Source organism: Rhincodon typus, chromosome 4 (genome assembly GCF_021869965.1).
Source record: "Rhincodon typus isolate 14 chromosome 4, sRhiTyp1.1, whole genome shotgun sequence".
Classification (NCBI taxonomy): domain Eukaryota; kingdom Metazoa; phylum Chordata; class Chondrichthyes; order Orectolobiformes; family Rhincodontidae; genus Rhincodon; species Rhincodon typus.
Genome location: NC_063335.1, coordinates 35,354,425 through 35,372,498, shown reverse-complemented (window position 1 = coordinate 35,372,498; position 18,074 = coordinate 35,354,425). Strand labels below are relative to the sequence as shown.

Below are 18,074 nucleotides of genomic sequence, written 5' to 3'. Positions count from 1 at the left end.
TTTGACAGGAACCAGGGTACACAGGATAAGTCTCAAAATAAGAATAATTTAGGATGAGATGAGGAGGAATTACTTCACTCAGAGGATGGGAAATCTTAAGAATTCTTTACCACAAAGGGATATGGAGGCTAAGTCATTGGTAATATTCAAGATAGATTTCTAGTTCCTAAATATATAAAGACATATGTGACTAATGCAAGGAAATGGTTTTGAGGTAGGAGGTTAGCCATGAATAGACTGGGTGACCTAACCCTGAACCTCTTCCCGATTTTTTCTATTTTTCCACCACTCTTTGTGATAGCAAATTCCACATTGTAACATCTCCCTGGGCAAAGACATTGCTCCTGAATTCTCTTGTGAACTTATCCATGACTATCTCACATTTGTTGTCCCTTTTCCAGTCTCTGTGCATCTTCTTTAAAGTCTATCTGAACAAACCCTTCCACAAACTTAAACTGATTTCTCCTCAATGTTCCCCTTTCAAGAGACCAATCTCATCTTTCATGATGCTTATAGCATTTCAACTTATCTGTAAAGAGGATAAATTTAAGAAGGGGGCATATTGACTGATTTAATCTGTGAGGAGGGCAAGGAGATGATCCTGGTAGTAGAACACATGTAGAGTTTGGGGTGATGGAGGTACCAAAAAAGCAATCTCTTGCACCGCACAGCTTGAAAAGAATTATTCAGATAGGGTTTTGACTGCAGCTAAATTTTAATGGCTGTTCCAAATGAAAGCAGATGTTACATTATAACTGACAGTAAGATGTCACGGAGTTCACATAGAATGACCAAAACCACTTCTCTGTGACTACACTTGGGATTCAAGCGTCCATTAGTGTCTGCAGTACTAATAGGCTCCAGGAAACAGGAAAACACTCTGTATTGTCTGATGCTGTTAAAAAAGAACCAGTTCCATTAACATGATAGGTTCCCATTAAGTTGTTTATTTGGATAGGAGCCAGCTAACTGTCTGACAATAGATTCCATCCAATCAAGAGAGACTGCAGAAAAACTGTGAGCGTTTTCTTTAGAGGAAAGAAGGTTAAGAAGAGATTTAATAAAGGTGTTTAAAGTTATGAAGCAATTTGATAGAGTAAATGACGAGCAGTTGTTTCCACAGACGGGAGGGTCGATAACCAGAGGACACAGATTGAAGGTAATTGGGAAAAGAACCAGAGGGGAGGTGAGGAGAATTCTTTTTTATATCCAGTGAATTGTCATAATCTGGAATGTGCTGCCTGGAAGGGAGGAGATTCAATAGTAACTTTCAAAAGAGGAATTGGATAAATAAGAAAAAAATTATCGGACTTTGGAGGTTAGAGCAGGGGGTTGAGACTAATCAGACAGTACTTTCACAGAACCAGTATAGGGACGATGGGTTGAATAGTTTCTGTGTTGTATCAATCTTGGTCCCTGATAATTATTGTAAGTAGGTAGGAAGGAAACTTGAAAACCTTATGGAGCTTTAACTTGATGTTTATTTCCAGTTGGAAGCTAGCCTGAGATAGGTTCAGCTCTCTGTTAGACCAGCAATGTTCCAGCAAAGACTACAGTCCAAAAGCAGTAGACTTCCTGCTGCTGAAGGAGCGATCACAGGAGCCTTCTGGTGAGTGTAAGACCTTAGTTTGGATGGTAAGGGGTTGCTGTCAATGTGTTAGAGAGAGATGAGTGGCTGAGATGGGGGTTTGGGCATAGTTGGTGACTCTGGTGGGAGCTGATTACAGGGAGAGAGGGCATCACTGACCATGCGAGCTTTAAGAATCATGTAAAGGGGAATGGGGAATGTTTTAATTTGGGTTTCTGAAGAATGCATTTCTGCTCCTCCTGGACCACCACAGGAAGCATTAGTTAAAACCTGAGATCTTCCACACATCAGCCTCTCGTGCCTGTTCTGCTGTTCAATGTGAACTTGACTGATATATGTCCTAATTCTATTTATCTCCTTTACTAACTATTCCTCCATAACCTTGGCAAGCACAAAATTCTATTCAATCTCAATCTTGAAAATTTCCTTTGAACCCAAGAGTTCCACACTTCCATAACCATTACATAATCGTTAACACTTGCAAGCTTTTAGAATGAAAATACTAACACAGACGGCTAAGATCAATAATCACACACTATAGATCAAGTACTGAAAATTTAAACATAAACAGATAAGACTCTACGTGGAGACAGGTAACGTTTCAGAGGGGAACAGAATGTTGGAGGGTGGAAAAGATACTTGGTTCCCTATTTGGGACAATCTAAGCAGGAAACATTGTGCACCCAAATGTTATGCCGAATGCCTCCTTATCTTACTTTATCCTTTACCACCGTTCCAACTGTGCACCTTCCCTTCCTCTCAGGTTCCTTTCCCACCATTCCTCCGTCCGCCACTTCCATTCCAAGTCCCAGCAATTCTGGGACACTCAATGGCTAAGTTGAGACGATTCTTGTGAATATTCTCTATGTGAATCATTGTTAACAAGATTTACAATAATCTGGTACTATGCTCATGAGAAGCTGATTACACAGCAGGCAGCCTGCACTTAGTCTGGGAGTGGTCGGAACAGGTTCTGGAAATGAAACATTCTAATTCCAGCAATCCAGAACTCATTTATCTGAAACCACTTAAACCAAGACCACTCCACTCATCTCCAGTCGTTAATGCAAAAACAACAATACCTCTGCCTGTTCTTCACTGGAGCAGACAAAGGCTTCTAAACTGGTAAGTAGATGCTTTAAGGAATCATTTCAGGATTTTGCTTTCATTGTCAAAACACAGTGTCTGCCGACAGGGATTTGACTTGTGATTTCTGCTAAGGTCTTGCTGTAATTCCCTGGATGTGAGCATGAGTGTAAGGCCACCATTCTAATCAATAAAAAGATTCAGTAACTGGTCAAAAGCTGCAGCACCTGTGGATTCAGGATGTTGTGATGCAGAATAAATTTTAACATACGGTTAAAGTGTAAATGTTCCTGGACACACTGCGGATTTCCCGGGTGATGCCAGTTATCCCAGAGGGAGTCAGGTTTGGGTAGGTCTAAGAGAGCTCTGTTCACCAACTTAGTGATCTGTCAGAGCAGAGGAATCTTTCGGCTGTTATGCCTAGTTAGGTCTGTTTTATTTGTGGGACATTCCTTGTTCCAATCCTACCCAGGCCCCCTCCTCTAACTTCCTTCCAGTACATTAATGATTGCATCAGTGTCACAGGTGACCTCAAGATATACCTGATCCATTTCCCATGCTTCTGCTCTCATCTTTTTGCCTCCCATTTTCAACGTGGTCTATTGTATTCACTTTTCATAAAGTGGACTCCTCTACTTTAAGGAGAATAAATGCAGATTAGGTTGGCCACTTTGTGGAACACCTCTGTTCAGTCTGCAAGCATGATCTGAGTTTCTGGTTGCTTGCCATTTTAATTCATCACCCCAATTGCTCTTATGCTCATGGAGCATCAAAGGCTTGAGGGGTGACCTTATAGAGGTTTATAAAGTCATGTGGGCATGGATAGGATGAATAGCCATGGCCTTTTCCCCAGGGTAGGGGAGTTCAAAACTAGAGCCATAGGTTTAAGGTAAGAGGGGAAAGATTTAAAAGGGACCTAAAGGGCAACTTTTTTAACACAGAGGGTGGAGCGTGTATGGAATGAGCTGCTGGAGGAAGTGGTGGAGGCTGGTACAGTTACAACATTTAAAAGGCATCTGGATGGGTATATGAATAGGAAGGGTTTAGAGGTAATGGGCCAAATGCTGACACATGGTCTTAGCGAGTGGAGTTGGACCGAAGGATCTGTTTCCATGCTGCACATCTCTATGACTGTATAACATTGCTAACCTCGACCTGCTGCAGTGTTCAGGAAAGCTCAACACAAGCTCAAGGAACTGCACCTCAACTTCCAATGAAGTAATTTACAGTCTTCTGGTCTCAACAATTACAGACCATGAACCCTATCTCCCATTTGATTCTTGTTTGCCATGAGCTGGTCTTCATAACATTGTCCATGCTTTTTGTTTTCAGTCAGCGTTGTTTGTTAGTCATCCATTCATACTCACTCTGCACAAATATTGTATCTCTTTACAACCATTGATACTCCTTTTACCTTTTGTCTTACAACGTCTTTGTTATTTAATCCCTGCTACCCTTTACCCTCTCCCAACCCTTCCATTTCATTCTTCCTCCCATTGCCCCTTCTACAAACAGCATAAAGCCCATTGCACTGCTACCTTCCCACAGTTCTGAAGATGAATCATATTCGCGGCGAAACCTCACTTTTCCAGCGGCCGACTTCCTGCTGGTTGTTGTCCTCAATTCTGGTATTAGCCCTTAAAACTGTTTTCTACCTTTTCCAACACCTCTAAATCCTTTGTATAACTTGGAAACCAGACCTGTTCTCTGGACTCCTCATATGTTCTATTCAAATTTAACACAACTTCAACTGACTTAAATCAATTTCAGGGTTTTGGTTTGCCTTATTAATGGCCCTACTAACTCACATCGCTAATTTTAGTGATTTGTATCTCCAGATCACCTTGCTCCTCTATTAGTTTCCATGTAATATACAGTCTCTTTTACTTGTTTTCGCTACCAAAATGTGCCAACTCATCTTATTTGTATTGAAATTAATGTGTTACCTGTTGAAGGATACTCTGCTCATCTTGTTCCTGTGTCTTTTTGCAGGGAGGTTGCTCGATGGGGCTGGAGAGACCAGTTGTAGCCGCTATCATCGTGCTATTCAGCAGCGTGATCATCGTGGTGACAATCTCATTGCTTCAGCAGCTGAAAAGAGTTGCTCTTCCTGTGGGATATAAGGTCCTTCACACATTGCAGTGGTCGGCACAGCTCTCTGGGATTGATGGGGAGCCAGATTTCCCAGTGTGGCTTGAAATATTTCTGTAGGTGTCAGTGTAAGACCTTCCTGTCCGTCCCCACTAATAGTCTCATGAATGTCTGTGCTAGCCAGTGCCCACCTTCCCACATCTAATCAGGAAGCAAATAGATTCATTTATATGTGATTGGATGATTTTTGACTCTCAACTCAACAGCCTTTTTCTCAGAATTTCTGATGAGATGTTGAATCCTGGGTCCTCTATCTGGCCTCTTAAGAGGCTGTAAAAGATACAAAACATATGAAGAAGGGACAAATGTGGGCCACTCAGTCCTTCCAGTCTGCATCGCTGTTTAATAAGATCCTGGCTGATCTAGATCCCAGCCCAATATTTTGAACGGAACCAGTGGAGCTCCCTCTGGTGTCCTGGCCAATATTTATCCTTTTTTCAACATCACAAAAACACGTTGCTATTCATGAGAGCAAATCAGCTGCCACATTTCTTACATCACAACAGTGGTTGCCCTTCAAAAATATTTAATTGGCAGGAATGCACTCTGGGAGATTCTGAGGCTGTGAAAAATGCAATACAAATGTCAGTTTGTATTTTAATCTCCAATAGTTTTCATAACTAATGAACTGCATAGTTAAAAGATTTTTTTTAAAAAACACACAATATTTCAAGTCCCCTGAGATGTTTTCCTCTGGAGTTTTTGCACTCCATAGCAATTAATCTTTATTGCTGGAGACTCCAAGAAAAGTCTGGAGTGTGGCTAACCCTACTTGGAGAGCTGCATCCATTTCTCATACCACCTGGAGATTGGTTGGTAAATCCATGGAACTGAGCAACCAGATTTCTCTTTTACAGTGTTAAACCTCAACATAACTATATCTTACGTAGTCTAACTGTATCTAACTATGACCAATCTATTTCTTTTCTAGTATGGGATTGTCTTCGATGCTGGAGCCTCCCGTACAACCCTTTATGTTTATAGGTGGTCGGCAGAAAAGGAGAATAACACTGGCGTAGTCAGTGAGTGTTACCTCTGCCATATCAAAGGTATAGAGTTGAAATTCATTTGAAGTGTCTTGGATGCTAGTTGTCATTTCACTAACATCATTTATAGAATCACAAAGTCATTACAGCACAGAAGGAAACTAATTTGGCTCATCGAGCAACCCAATCAGCCCCGTTTTCTGTTGCTTCCTCACATCTTCCCTGCATCTCTCACTCAAAACTCTCCACTGGTTGGAGTCATACCTGGTGCATCGGAAGATGGTTGTGGTTGTTGGACGTCAGTCATCTCAGCTCTGGGACATCTTTGCAGGAGTTCCTCAGTGTGTGTCCTGGGCCCAACCATCTTCAGCTGCTTCATCAATGGCCTTCCGTCCCTTGTAAATTCAGAAGTGGGGATGTTTGCCGATGATTACACAATGTTTAGTATGACTTGTGACTCCTCAGATACTGAAGCAGCCCATGTTCAAGGGCAATGAGACCTGGACAATATCCAGGCTTGGGCTGACAAGTGGCAAATAGCATTCATGCCACATAAATGTCAGGCAATTACCATCTCCAATAAGAGACTTTTTAACCACCACCCTTTGACTTTCAATGGTATTACCATCACTGAATCCCCCACTATCAACATGCTTATCATTGACCAGAAATTCAACTGGACTTGGCATATAAATACAGTGACTATAAGGGGCTAGGAATATTGCAGTGAGTAACTCACCTCCTGACTCCCCAAAACCTGTCCACTATCTACAAGGTACAAGTCAGGAGTGTAATAGAATACTCCCTATCTGCCTGGATAGGCGCAGCCCCAAAAACACCCAAGAAGCTAGACACCATCCAGGACAAAGCAGTCCACTTGACTGGCACCACATCCACAAGCATTTGATCAGTAAACCACCGACACTTAGTAGCAGCAGTGTGCACTATCTACAAGATGCACTGCAGGATTTCACCAGACATCCTCAGACAGCACCTTCCAAACCCACAACCCCTTCCATCTGCAAGGACAAAGGCAGCAGCTACATGGGAACACCACAGCAAGTTCTCCTCCAAGCCACTCGCCATCCTGTCTTGGAAATATATCACTGTTCCTTTAATGGCGCTGGGTCAAAATCCTGGAATTCCCTCCCTAAGGGCATTATGAGTCTACTTACAGCATGTGGACAGTAGCGGTTCAAAAAGGCAGCTCATGACCACCTCCACTAGGGCAGCTTGCGATGGGCAATAAATCCTGGCCAAGCTAGTGAGGCCCACATCCCACCAATGAATAAAAGAATTCAATCCCTCTATTTATAAAGACAGATTCTGTTTGCTATGATAACGGCTCTCAATATGTCCTACCACATCAAGGAACAATAAACATGATCAAAAATAATCTGTTCCTGCATACAATTTAGAACTTGTAGCCTTTAGTTAATGCTGTGCCTCCCTATTTCTTCTGAAAAAGTGGTAGCATAATGTAGTAAAAGGAAAAAAAATATGCATTGTTTAAAAGGCTACTGATCAACCTTTAGATTGTTCAATACTGAGAGTCTTTTTTAACTTATTCATGGAATGAGGGTATCACTTTCCAGGCCAACATTTATTGTCCATCTCTAATTGCCAGAGGGCAATTGCTGTTGGTCTGGAGTCACATGTAGGCCAGACCAGGTAAGGATGGCAGTTTCTTTCCCTAAAGGACATTAGTGAACCAGATGGGTTTTTTCTGACAATCCACAATGGATTCATGATCATCACGAGACTCTTAATTTTAGTGAATTCAAGTTCCACTGTCTGCCGTAGGTCCCCAGAATGTTACCCGTGTTTATGGATTAACAGTCCAATGAATTTTGCCAGGCCATCACCTCCCCATGTAACGTGGAGCTGTAAAGACTCATTGGCGGAAAAACAGCTGCTTCTTTTGGCTCGCTCTCTCAGCTCTAAACCATTGTGGGTTCAATTCTGAAATCAAAGACTTGGCCACAAAGTCCAGCTGAGAGAGTATTGTGTTGTCAGACGTGCCAACGTTCCACTGAGATGTTAAGTCACAGCCCCATCTGCCCTCTCAGGTAGTCACAAAAGATCCCTCTATTTTGATTTGATTTCATTTATTCGATTTGATTTATTTTATTGGTTACAAACTGCAGTGAAAAGTGTTGTATAGTGTCATCACTCTCTGGCGACATCTGAAAAAACAGAAATATAAACCAAAACTTAGAATATAAAGGTAGAAAAATGAAGAAATAAAGAAAATGTCCAATTTTACAATCCTTCTTGTTAAGTGCTATGCCAAGGGCCTAGGGCCTGTTGGCCAGGCTCAAGTCCCATTTTGGTACTATTTTGGAGATGAACATGGGATTTCTCCCAGTGCCCTGGCCAATATTTATCCTTCAATCAACATTACTAGTTCCCTTGCATTATCAACCTTTTTGTCACCTCTCCTGCCTTTCCTCCCATTTTGCTTTGTGCTTATTTAAAAACTCTTTAATCTCTCAACTCATTCGAGGTCTGATGAAAGGTCACAGACCTGAAACATTGACTTTGTTTCTGTCTCCACAGATGCTGCCTGATATGCTGTGTATTGCCAGCATTTTCAGGTTTTTTTCTTTAACTGAGAAAAAAGGCAGATTATCAGCTTATTATCCTATTGCTGTCTGTGGCATTTTGCTGCCCATAAATTGGCAACTGCATTTCCTACAGTAGGACTGTGACTATGTTGTGAAAGTTCTTCATTGACTGTGCAAAGGTAATTTCTGCCCTGATCATTTTTAAATGATCTAATTTATGCAATTCTCCACAGGACCTGATATTTCTAGCTACGTCAAGGAACCTGCACAGGCAGCTCACTCGATGGAATGGTGCCTCAACAGAACAATGGAAAAAATCCCAGCAGAAAGGCATAATTCTACACCTGTCTACTTCGGTGCTACTGCTGGAATGAGATTACTCCAGTAAGATTATAAGGTTACTTATTAATTTATTTAAACAATGTCATATTCCAGAGGTCCAGTGGCCTATAGTAATCAAAACAAACATACTGTTGAAAGAGAAATGATTTGCAGGGCTGTGAGGAAAAGTCAGAGGTGTGACACTTATCGAGCTGCTCTTGCAGAGAATCAGCACAGACGTTCTAAGGAAGGCTCACTGGACCCGAAACGTTAACTCTGATTTTTTTTCTTCACAGACGCTGCCAGACCTGCTGAGCATTTCCAGTAAATTCTGTTTTTGTTCCTGATTTACAGCAACCGCAGTTCTTTCAGTTTTTACCAGCACAGAGGCAACAGGCCAAGCGGCTTTGTTTTACACTGTAACTAAAGTACCCTAATTCGATTTGATCCACACTAGATGTTTCAAAACACAAAAGCCTCCTGGAATTTCTGGCTGTTGTAAACCAAAGAAATAGACGAAAATTGCAGGAGAATAGGTGAGAAGTAGTGTTGGATACTTTTTCAAAGATGAGCCACAGACACATTGGGCTGAATGGCTTTCTTCTTGCTGTCAGTCTGTACAATAATATTCTCAGAGATGTTCTTGGTCCAACTCTGGAACTTTACCACAAATGAGAGGCTGGGAACTTGGCTTCCTCTTCATTCTGAAAGAGTTGGATCAGCTTAAAATTTTCCTCCTGGTTTTCAAATCCTTCTGTGGTTTCATCCTTTTTGTAGAATCATAGAATCCTTATAGAGTGGAAGCAGGCCATTCAGCCCATCAAGTCTCCACCGACCCTCCAAAGAGAGCATCCCACTCAGACCCACACCTGCATTTCCCATGCCTAATCCAAAGCCGGAACCAATCCTGGGGCCCTAGCACTGTGAGGTAGCAGTGCTAACCACTGAGCCACTGTGCCATTCCTATCCCTGCAATCTCCTTATCTGGAACACTCTGTCTGGAAAAAAGCAGATACAATGATAGCTTTTAAAAGGGGAATTGGATAACTACTTGTAAAACAGAAACTTGAAGGGCTGTGAGGAAAGAACAAATGAAGGAAAGACTAATTGGACAACTCATCTATGGAGCCTGAATGGGCACAATAAGTCAAATGGCTTTTCTTTGCACTCAATGAGTTAATTAAATAGCTGAGGTAATAATAATATTCTGTACCTGAAAAAGAAGAAGTGTGTGTTTCTCTAATTCTGTCTCTAATTCCTCCATCTCTTGGAACTAGGCTAGAGGACTCCAGAGCTGCAGCCATGATCCTCTCAGCAATTGAAAATTACCTCCGCTCTTCACCATTTGATTTCAAAGGTGCCCACATTCTCTCAGGGAAGGAGGAAGGTGTCTACGGATGGATCACAGCAAATTATTTATTAGACAATTTGCTGCAGGTTTGTCAAAGTTACATTTTCGAAGCCCAGCATGCTTTGGGTGGATCATTTCAGCCAAGTTTGCTGTCCTTCCTGTCCTGTAGATTGTGACAGCCACCAGCAGATTGAAGCACAGTTACCCATTACTGCCCCCCTTCAGTACTCATTCCAAATGGTGTAAGGCAAGGCATTCCATTGGAAAAGAGCTTGCATTTCTATAGTGCCTTTCACCACCTCCACATCTCCCAGATCCTTTCACAGACAATGAAGCTCTTCTGAGAATGTAATCACTACTGTAAAGTAAGAAGCATATCCATCAATCTGATCGCAGCAAAGTCTCACAAGAAACAATAAGTTAATAACCAGATAAGCTGTTTTAACGATGTTGGTTGAGGAATAAATATTGGCTTGGAAACAAAGGACAACTGCCTTGCTCTTCATCAAAATGGTACCATGGGATTTTTTTTAATATGTATCTGAGGGACCAAGCAGGACCTCTGTTTAACATCTGACCATTAAAGGTAACACCTAGAGCATTGTACCCATCTCTCAGTAGCATAGAATACAGTGTGGAAGCAGACCGTTTGGCAAGCAAGTCCACACTGACACTCTGAAGGGCGTCCCACCCAGGCCCACGTCATCCCTGTAACCCTGCATTTCCCATGACTAATACACCCAGCCTGTTTGTCCCTGGACACTAGGGGCAATTTAGCATGGCCAATCCACCCTAACCTGCACATCTTTGGACTGTGGGAGGATACCAGAGCACCTGGAGGAAACCCACACAGACACAAGGAGAATGTGCAAACTCCACACAGATAGCCACCTGAGGGTTAGAATCAAACCCGGGTCTCTGGCGCTATGAGGCAGAAGTGCTAACCACTGAGCCACCATGCTACCCTACACAGGGAGAGTCAGTCTGGAATGTGTACACCCAAATGGGACTTGAACCTTCAGCCTTTTGACCAAGAGATACACATACCACAGATTGATGAGAACAAGCTACAGGTGAGCCTGTAACTGGACTCACTGACAACCACACAAATTGGTGAGTGATCATAGAATGAGGACACAGATTGGCTTGAGATGGCCATTGGTTTGTTCAAAAGCCAGTTTCAGCACCCCAACAACTACTGATACAGCATAAACCTGCAATATCTGGTTGACATGTATTTAGAGTACACTGAGTATAGTCTGCCTAAACTGCTGGGCAAGTAAATGATCTAGTAGCTGAGCTGTAGGTGGGACCTAAGTGTTCTAACTCCTCCATAAACTTAAAGCTCTCCAAACCTCTATTGCCAATACTCTAACATGTACCAAACATTTTTAACCCATTAGTCCATGTGCTAACTGACCTATATTGGTTCCTGGTTAAACAAATATCTGATATTAAAATTCTCATCCATGTTTTCAAATTTTTCCACAGCGTTGCCCTTTTCTATCTCTGCAAACTCTTCCATTCCTCCAATATCTCTGTGTTATCTCCAATTCTGGCCTCTTGAGCATCCATGATTTCTATCTCTTCAACAATTGTGGCTGCGCCTTCAGTAGTCCAGGTCCAAACCTCTGGAACAACCCCCTCTCCTCCCCTAAAATTTGTGTGACTCTCTCTTCCATCTTTAAGATGCACCTTAAGTCCTACCTCTTGAATCAATCTTATTATTATTTACCCAAATATCTGCTTAAGTGGCTCAGTGTTAACTTTTGTTTGATAACGCCCCTATAAAGCCCCATGGGGCATTTTACCTCCTGGCAAGTGTTATATAGATGTAAGCCATTGTCGTTCTGCTGCAATATTTTCATGTTTGTCAATGTTCAGATCAGCATTTTATTGTTTAACATACATTCTTTGCCAGAGACGTACTTGGATACACCTGGAACGAAACTTTACCGTGAAGACCACAGGCACTCTCGATCTGGGTGGAGCTTCTACAGAAATAGCTTTTGTCCCCAAGCAGCACTCACGCATGAGTGAAACCGTAATAATCACATTGTACAGTTATAACTATACTGTCTACACTCAAAGCCTGGCATGCTATGGAAGGGATGAAGCAGAGAAAATGTACAGGGCAAAAATCCTCCAGGTAAGCTGGGCAGCGTGAAATTGGTTTTTTGTGCTAGGAGTCTATGGGTGAAGAAAGGAGGGAATTCTATAGCACCTCTATGGCCTCAGAACATCCAAATGTTCTTTGCAATCAATGAATTTTTTTTTTATTCACTCGTGGGATCTGGGCATCCCTGGTTGCTCTTGAGAAGGTGGCGAGCTGCCTTCTTGAACTGCCACAGTCCATGTACTGTATGTAGACACACAATAAAAAGTGTATTCAGTATTCTAACATAGGAAATGAGGCAGCCAACATCTGCACAGCAAGATCCCACAAATAGCAATATGATCTGTGACAGGATAATCTGATTTTAGGTGTTCATTGAGGGATAACATATCTTGTTATTGTAAAGGTTAGTCACTGGGGGAATGGCATCATTAATTAATTTGATTTGGTTTGATTTATTGTTGTTACATGTACCTAAGTACAATGAAAAGTTTTATTTTGTGGGCAGTACAGGCAGATCGTAACATACCAGGACATGCAGATCATAGGGGATTAAACAGAGTGAGGCATACAAAGTTATGGCTGCACAAAAGCAAGATCAACATTAGACCTGAAATTTGAGAGCTCCATTCAGCAGTCTAATAAAGCCCAGAAGAAGCTGTTCTTGAACCTTATTCTCAACTCAATTCATTTTGAATAATGTTGCCACGAAAGTAAAATACTGCAGATGTTGGAAAGCTTAAATAAAAACAGAAATGGTCAGGGAGCACTTTTGGTGAGACTAACAGAGGTAATGTTTCAGATCTATGCCCTTTCATCAGTTATGAGGAAACCTGAAACATAAACTCTGTTTTTGATGAGTGTGGATAGGGAAATTATTTCAGTACTGTCACCAGAGCGACAAATTGTATGATGGGGTGGACAATTATGGATAGCATATTTATAAATTTCCTAAATATTCCCCATTGAGTGAAACCTAAAGCAATGGGTACAGTTTCATATAGACTGAATTCTGGGTGAAATGTGATCATGAAATAGCTGAATGTAAGTATTAAGTACAAACAGAGAATTACATAGAGTGGACTGTGGCTCAGCACAATTGCCTCTACACATTGCGGGTTCAGCTCCCAATCTAGCAACTCCTGGGCAGAACCAACAGAAAGCTGCACTGTCAGATTTGCTGTCTTTTGGATGAGAGTTAAACTCATGCTCTTCTCAAGTAACCATAAAGTAGTCCCACGGTTCTGTTTAAAAAGGAGCAGAGGAGTTCTTCCCAATGTTCTGGCCAATGTTATCCTGCAAAGCGCATTACTAAAACAAATGAACACGTTGCTGTTTGTGGAAACCTGCTGAACACAAATTGTTTGAATCGTTTCCCAAATTAGAACCATGACTACACATCAAAGGTTTTTCACTGACTGTAAAGCACTTCTGGTCATCTTGAGATCATGGAATTTAAGAAATATGAATAGGCCAGTAAGGCCCTCAAGACTGTTCCACCATTCAATTACATTTAAATCCACTTTCCTGCTCCAAGACCCATAACCCTTAATCCCTCTAGTATCCAAAATCTTATTAATCTTTGTCTGGAGCATCCTCAATAATTGAGCATCCACAGCCATTTGAGATAAAGAATTCCAACAACTTTCTAAATGAAGACATTTCTCTTTATTTCAGTCCTGAATTGTTGATCTCTTACCTTATCTTCTATGACCCATAATTCTAGGCTATCAAACTAGGTGAAACATCTTTCTGTATCCACAGTCTAAAACTCTTATATGTTTCCATGGGTAATGCATGTTCTTTCTTTGTGCTAGTTCTATTTTAGTAACTTTATCCATCTACTTATTTATCTATTCTATATAACCATTTTTGCACATATCTGTCTGTTTTACCAACTCAGAACTCAAAAAGATCAAGCATTGAAGATCCTTGCCTTCCCTCAAACTATAATATGACTCTCCAACTGAAGTATATATTTGATGGTTTATGCACTGCAGCTGATATACCATCTGATTATGAGCCTGACAACAATGCCACATTTATAGGAACTGGAAATTCTGCTCTATGTCAGCAGAAGTTGTTGTCAGTATTTAGTTTTGAACGTATCAATGTTGGAGGTAAATGGACACAAAGAAGACTTCAACCACATATCCATGGAGACTTTGTGGTACGTTACTATAATATTTTACTGGAATATTTTATTTGCTTTCCCCATCTTGTTTGGTCTTGAGCTTTGCATGTGACATTTATTCATCTCTATCCAAACCCATCTAGGCCTTTTCTGGTTTCTATTACTCAATGGAAGCCTTGAATTTAACCCGTTCCTTTCCCATGGAAACTTTCAACTCAACAGTTCAGGAATTCTGCTCGTACAACTGGGATCAGGTAATCAGTGGAATTTCTGTCATACTTTGTTCACTGCAGCAAACTGGGGACGGTGGGGCGGCTGTAAGCCAGCTAGTTCACTCGAGATTCATAGATGGTAATATTTTTAATGCCTGTGTGAGGTACAATTAGCGTGCAGCAAACAAGCTAATGGAATGTCAGGAGTTACATTCAGAGTGCATCTTGAGCTTAAAACCTAAACTTACTCACTCACAGACATATTACATACTACTTACAGGCACAACTCATTGCATGCTGCTTACAGTCGGTGTATTTTATGAAACTTAAAGGCGTGACTGTAAGTTATAGACATGGCCCTTTACATATTACTTATACTTATGGTTTGCTACATATATATACATTCATGTTACATGTGACTTACTGGTATGGTGTATTGCATATCCACCTGCATATATGGCCTATTACATACTACTTAGATCGCACATTACATGTTACTTATGGACATATGTCAAAATCAATGCAAATTGATAGTGACTGACACAAAACCAAAAGGGACATCATTATCAGTACAAGAAGGAAACTAACATTATTACCTGTCATGTAGGTGCAGCAGTTATTTCCAAATGTGTCAGACTCATTTCGCAGATCGTATTGTTTTAATGCAAACTACATCTACGCCGTACTTGTGCAAGGTTACAAGTTCAATCAAGAGAGTTGGAAATCGATAAGCTTTCTAAAAGAAGTAAGTGAAGAAATATCAAAACATTGTTTGGTAAAAACATCTTGTCAATTGTTTGGCAGCCATTTATTTGGGCCGAAGAGGGATTATGCTCAATTCTCCATATCTTTCCAACTCTGGTGATGGCGAGAGGGAATTCATTTCCTTTCACAGCCAGAGTATAACAATGAGCTGATGTGATGATCAAGTTGAGTTTTAATAATCTTAGTGTACAAAATCACAGCAGAAAAGTGAACTGAGTCTGGGTGTAGGATGATATCGTTTTTAGCATCTCCTGTGGTTGGATTTACTAAATTTTCAGCCATGTGTAAGATTGTGCCTTTGTATTTGTGACAGACTAAGACATTTAGTGTTGTTTTCAGTATAGACTCAGACTTTTTGGCACAGAAGGAGGCCATTCAGCCATTGTGTCCATGCCAGTCAACAAAAACCTAACTGTATTAATCTCATTTTCCAGCTTTTGGCCCATAGCCCTGGAAGCTATGATAAAACAAGTGAATATCTAAAGTGAATTTCTTAAATGTTACAACAATTTCAGACTCAACCAACCTTTGAAGCAATGAGTTGCAGATTCCCACTTCTCTCAGAGTGTAAAAAAATTCTTCTGTACTCACGTCTTAGTCTCCTCCCTCTTACCTTAAATCCATACCCCCTGATTATTAACCCCTCTACTAATGGAAAAAAAAATTGCCTCCCTATCCATACCATCTATGTCACTCACAATATTATACATTTCTATCACTCTCCTTCTCAACCATTGCTGCACCAAGGAAAACAGTTCTATCTAATCTTTCCTCATAGTTCAAACCCTCCAATCCAGGCAAAATCCCAGTAAATCTCCTTTGCACCCTCTCTAGTATAACCACATCCTTCCTATAAATGTAGTGACCAGAACTGCATGCAGTACTCCAGTTGTGACTGAATTAGTGCATATGTGGTTCTAGCATAACCACTTTGCTCTTGTATTCTATGTTGTGGCTAATAAGGGAAATATCCCACATGTCTCCTTACCCACCTATCAACCTGGTCTGTCACCTTCAAGGATTTGTGAAAATGCATACCAAGGTCCTTCTGACCATCAGTACTTTCCAGCGTCCCCCTATTAGCCGTGCAGTCTTTTAGCCCTCTCCAAGTGCAATACCTCACACTTTTCTGGATTGAATTCCACCTGCTACTGCTCTGCCAAGCTGACTATTCCATTCATATCCTTCTGCAGTTCACAACTATCCTCCTCACTCCCTACCACCCTAGTAATTTTTGTGCCATCCCTGAGCTTCTCAATCATACTCTCTGCATTTAAAGGTTTGTTAGTAAAGGAGGCGATCAGTGCTTTAGTGAAGAAAAAGATATCAGCACTGGAGATCAAGATATAGAAACAGTCTGGATAGAAATAAATAGCAAGGGAAAGAAGTCCTTTGTGGAAGTGATCTACTGGTCCTGAAACAGTAGTCCTGCGATGGGATACAGCATAAACCAGGAAATACTCGGGTCTGGAAGAACGGTACAGCAATAATCATGGGTGATTTTAATAGGCATATAAACTGAATTAATCAAATTGGCAAGGGCAGTCTTGAGGGACAGTTCACTGACTGCATTAGAGATTGTTTCTGGAAGCAATATATGTGGAATCAACCAGGCAGCAGGAAGTTCTGGATTTAGTATTGTCACAAGATCACACTGATTAATGACCTCATAGTAAAGGGAAGAGTGATCAGAGGATTCCAGAATTTCAAATCCAGTTGGACGGCAAGCAACTGGAGTCGTACACTAGCATTCTGGAGTTAAACAGAAATAATTACATAGGCATGAAGGCAGATTTGGCCCCAGTGGACTGGGTCAGAAGACTGCAACTTGGACAATTGATAAGTATTGGCAGATGTTTAAGGAGATACTGAACTGCTCCAAACTAAAATACATTCCAAAAAGGAAAAGAGATTGTAAGAGGAGAAAGAAAAACATCTATGGCCAAACAAGGAAATTAAAAATATTACAGAGATAAAAGTTAAGGCATACTATTTTGCAAAAGTGAGCGGCAAAATTGAAGATTGGGAAACTTTTACTAAAAGTGTAATAAAATGAGCAATGGTAAGTTATGAAATAAAACTATTGAAAAATATAAAAATCTATAGCAAAAGCTTCTATAAGTATGTAAAAGGAATGACAGTAGTTAAGATGAATGTTGATCCCTTGGAGGATGAAACTAGGGATCCGAGTACAGAAATAATGGGATCACTAAATCAATATTCGCTTCAGCTTTCACATTGGAGAACACTAGTACCATCCCAACTGAAATAGGTAATACAGAGGCTATAGAAAGGATTATCATCACTAGAAAAAAAGTACTGAGCAAACTATTAGGATTAAAGGAGCGCAATGCCTGATAGTCTGCATCCTAGAGTCTTAAAGGAAATGGCAACAGAGATAATTGTCCATTGGTTATAACCTTAATGTAGCAAAGGTTCCAGTGGGTTTGAAAATTGACAATATAATGCCCTTATTCAAAAAGGAAAGGAGGCAAAACATAGGAAACTACAGAACAGTTAGTTTAACATGTATAATTGGGAAATTGTTAGAATCCATTATTAAGGAAATATTAACAGAATATTTAGAAAATCATAACACAGTTCATCAGAGTCAGAGATAACAAGGTGTAGAGCTGGATGAACACAGCAGGCCAAGCAGCATCACAAGAGCAGGAAAGCTGACGTTTCCGAAACGTCAATTTTCCTGCTTCTCTGATGCTGCTTAGCCTTCTGTGTTCATCCAGCTCTACACCTTGTTATCTCAGATTCTACAGCATCGGCAGTTCCTACTATCTCT

At 40.9% G+C, this 18,074-nt stretch overlaps 1 protein-coding gene across 1 annotated transcript in view; it reads left to right on the top strand.

The window, feature by feature from the left end:
* The first annotated feature begins 1,078 nt into the window (after nucleotides 1-1,078).
* entpd3 (ectonucleoside triphosphate diphosphohydrolase 3) overlaps nucleotides 1,079-18,074 on the top strand; it is a 20,595-nt gene continuing 3,599 nt past the window's right edge. Inside the window, exons 1-9 of the mRNA XM_020509682.2 lie at nucleotides 1,079-1,186; nucleotides 4,667-4,798; nucleotides 5,757-5,874; nucleotides 8,612-8,762; nucleotides 9,977-10,136; nucleotides 11,972-12,199; nucleotides 14,070-14,336; nucleotides 14,444-14,554; nucleotides 15,120-15,257. Coding sequence (XP_020365271.2) covers nucleotides 1,079-1,186; nucleotides 4,667-4,798; nucleotides 5,757-5,874; nucleotides 8,612-8,762; nucleotides 9,977-10,136; nucleotides 11,972-12,199; nucleotides 14,070-14,336; nucleotides 14,444-14,554; nucleotides 15,120-15,257 — 1,413 coding nt within the window. The remainder of the gene's footprint in view (nucleotides 1,187-4,666; nucleotides 4,799-5,756; nucleotides 5,875-8,611; nucleotides 8,763-9,976; nucleotides 10,137-11,971; nucleotides 12,200-14,069; nucleotides 14,337-14,443; nucleotides 14,555-15,119; nucleotides 15,258-18,074) is intronic.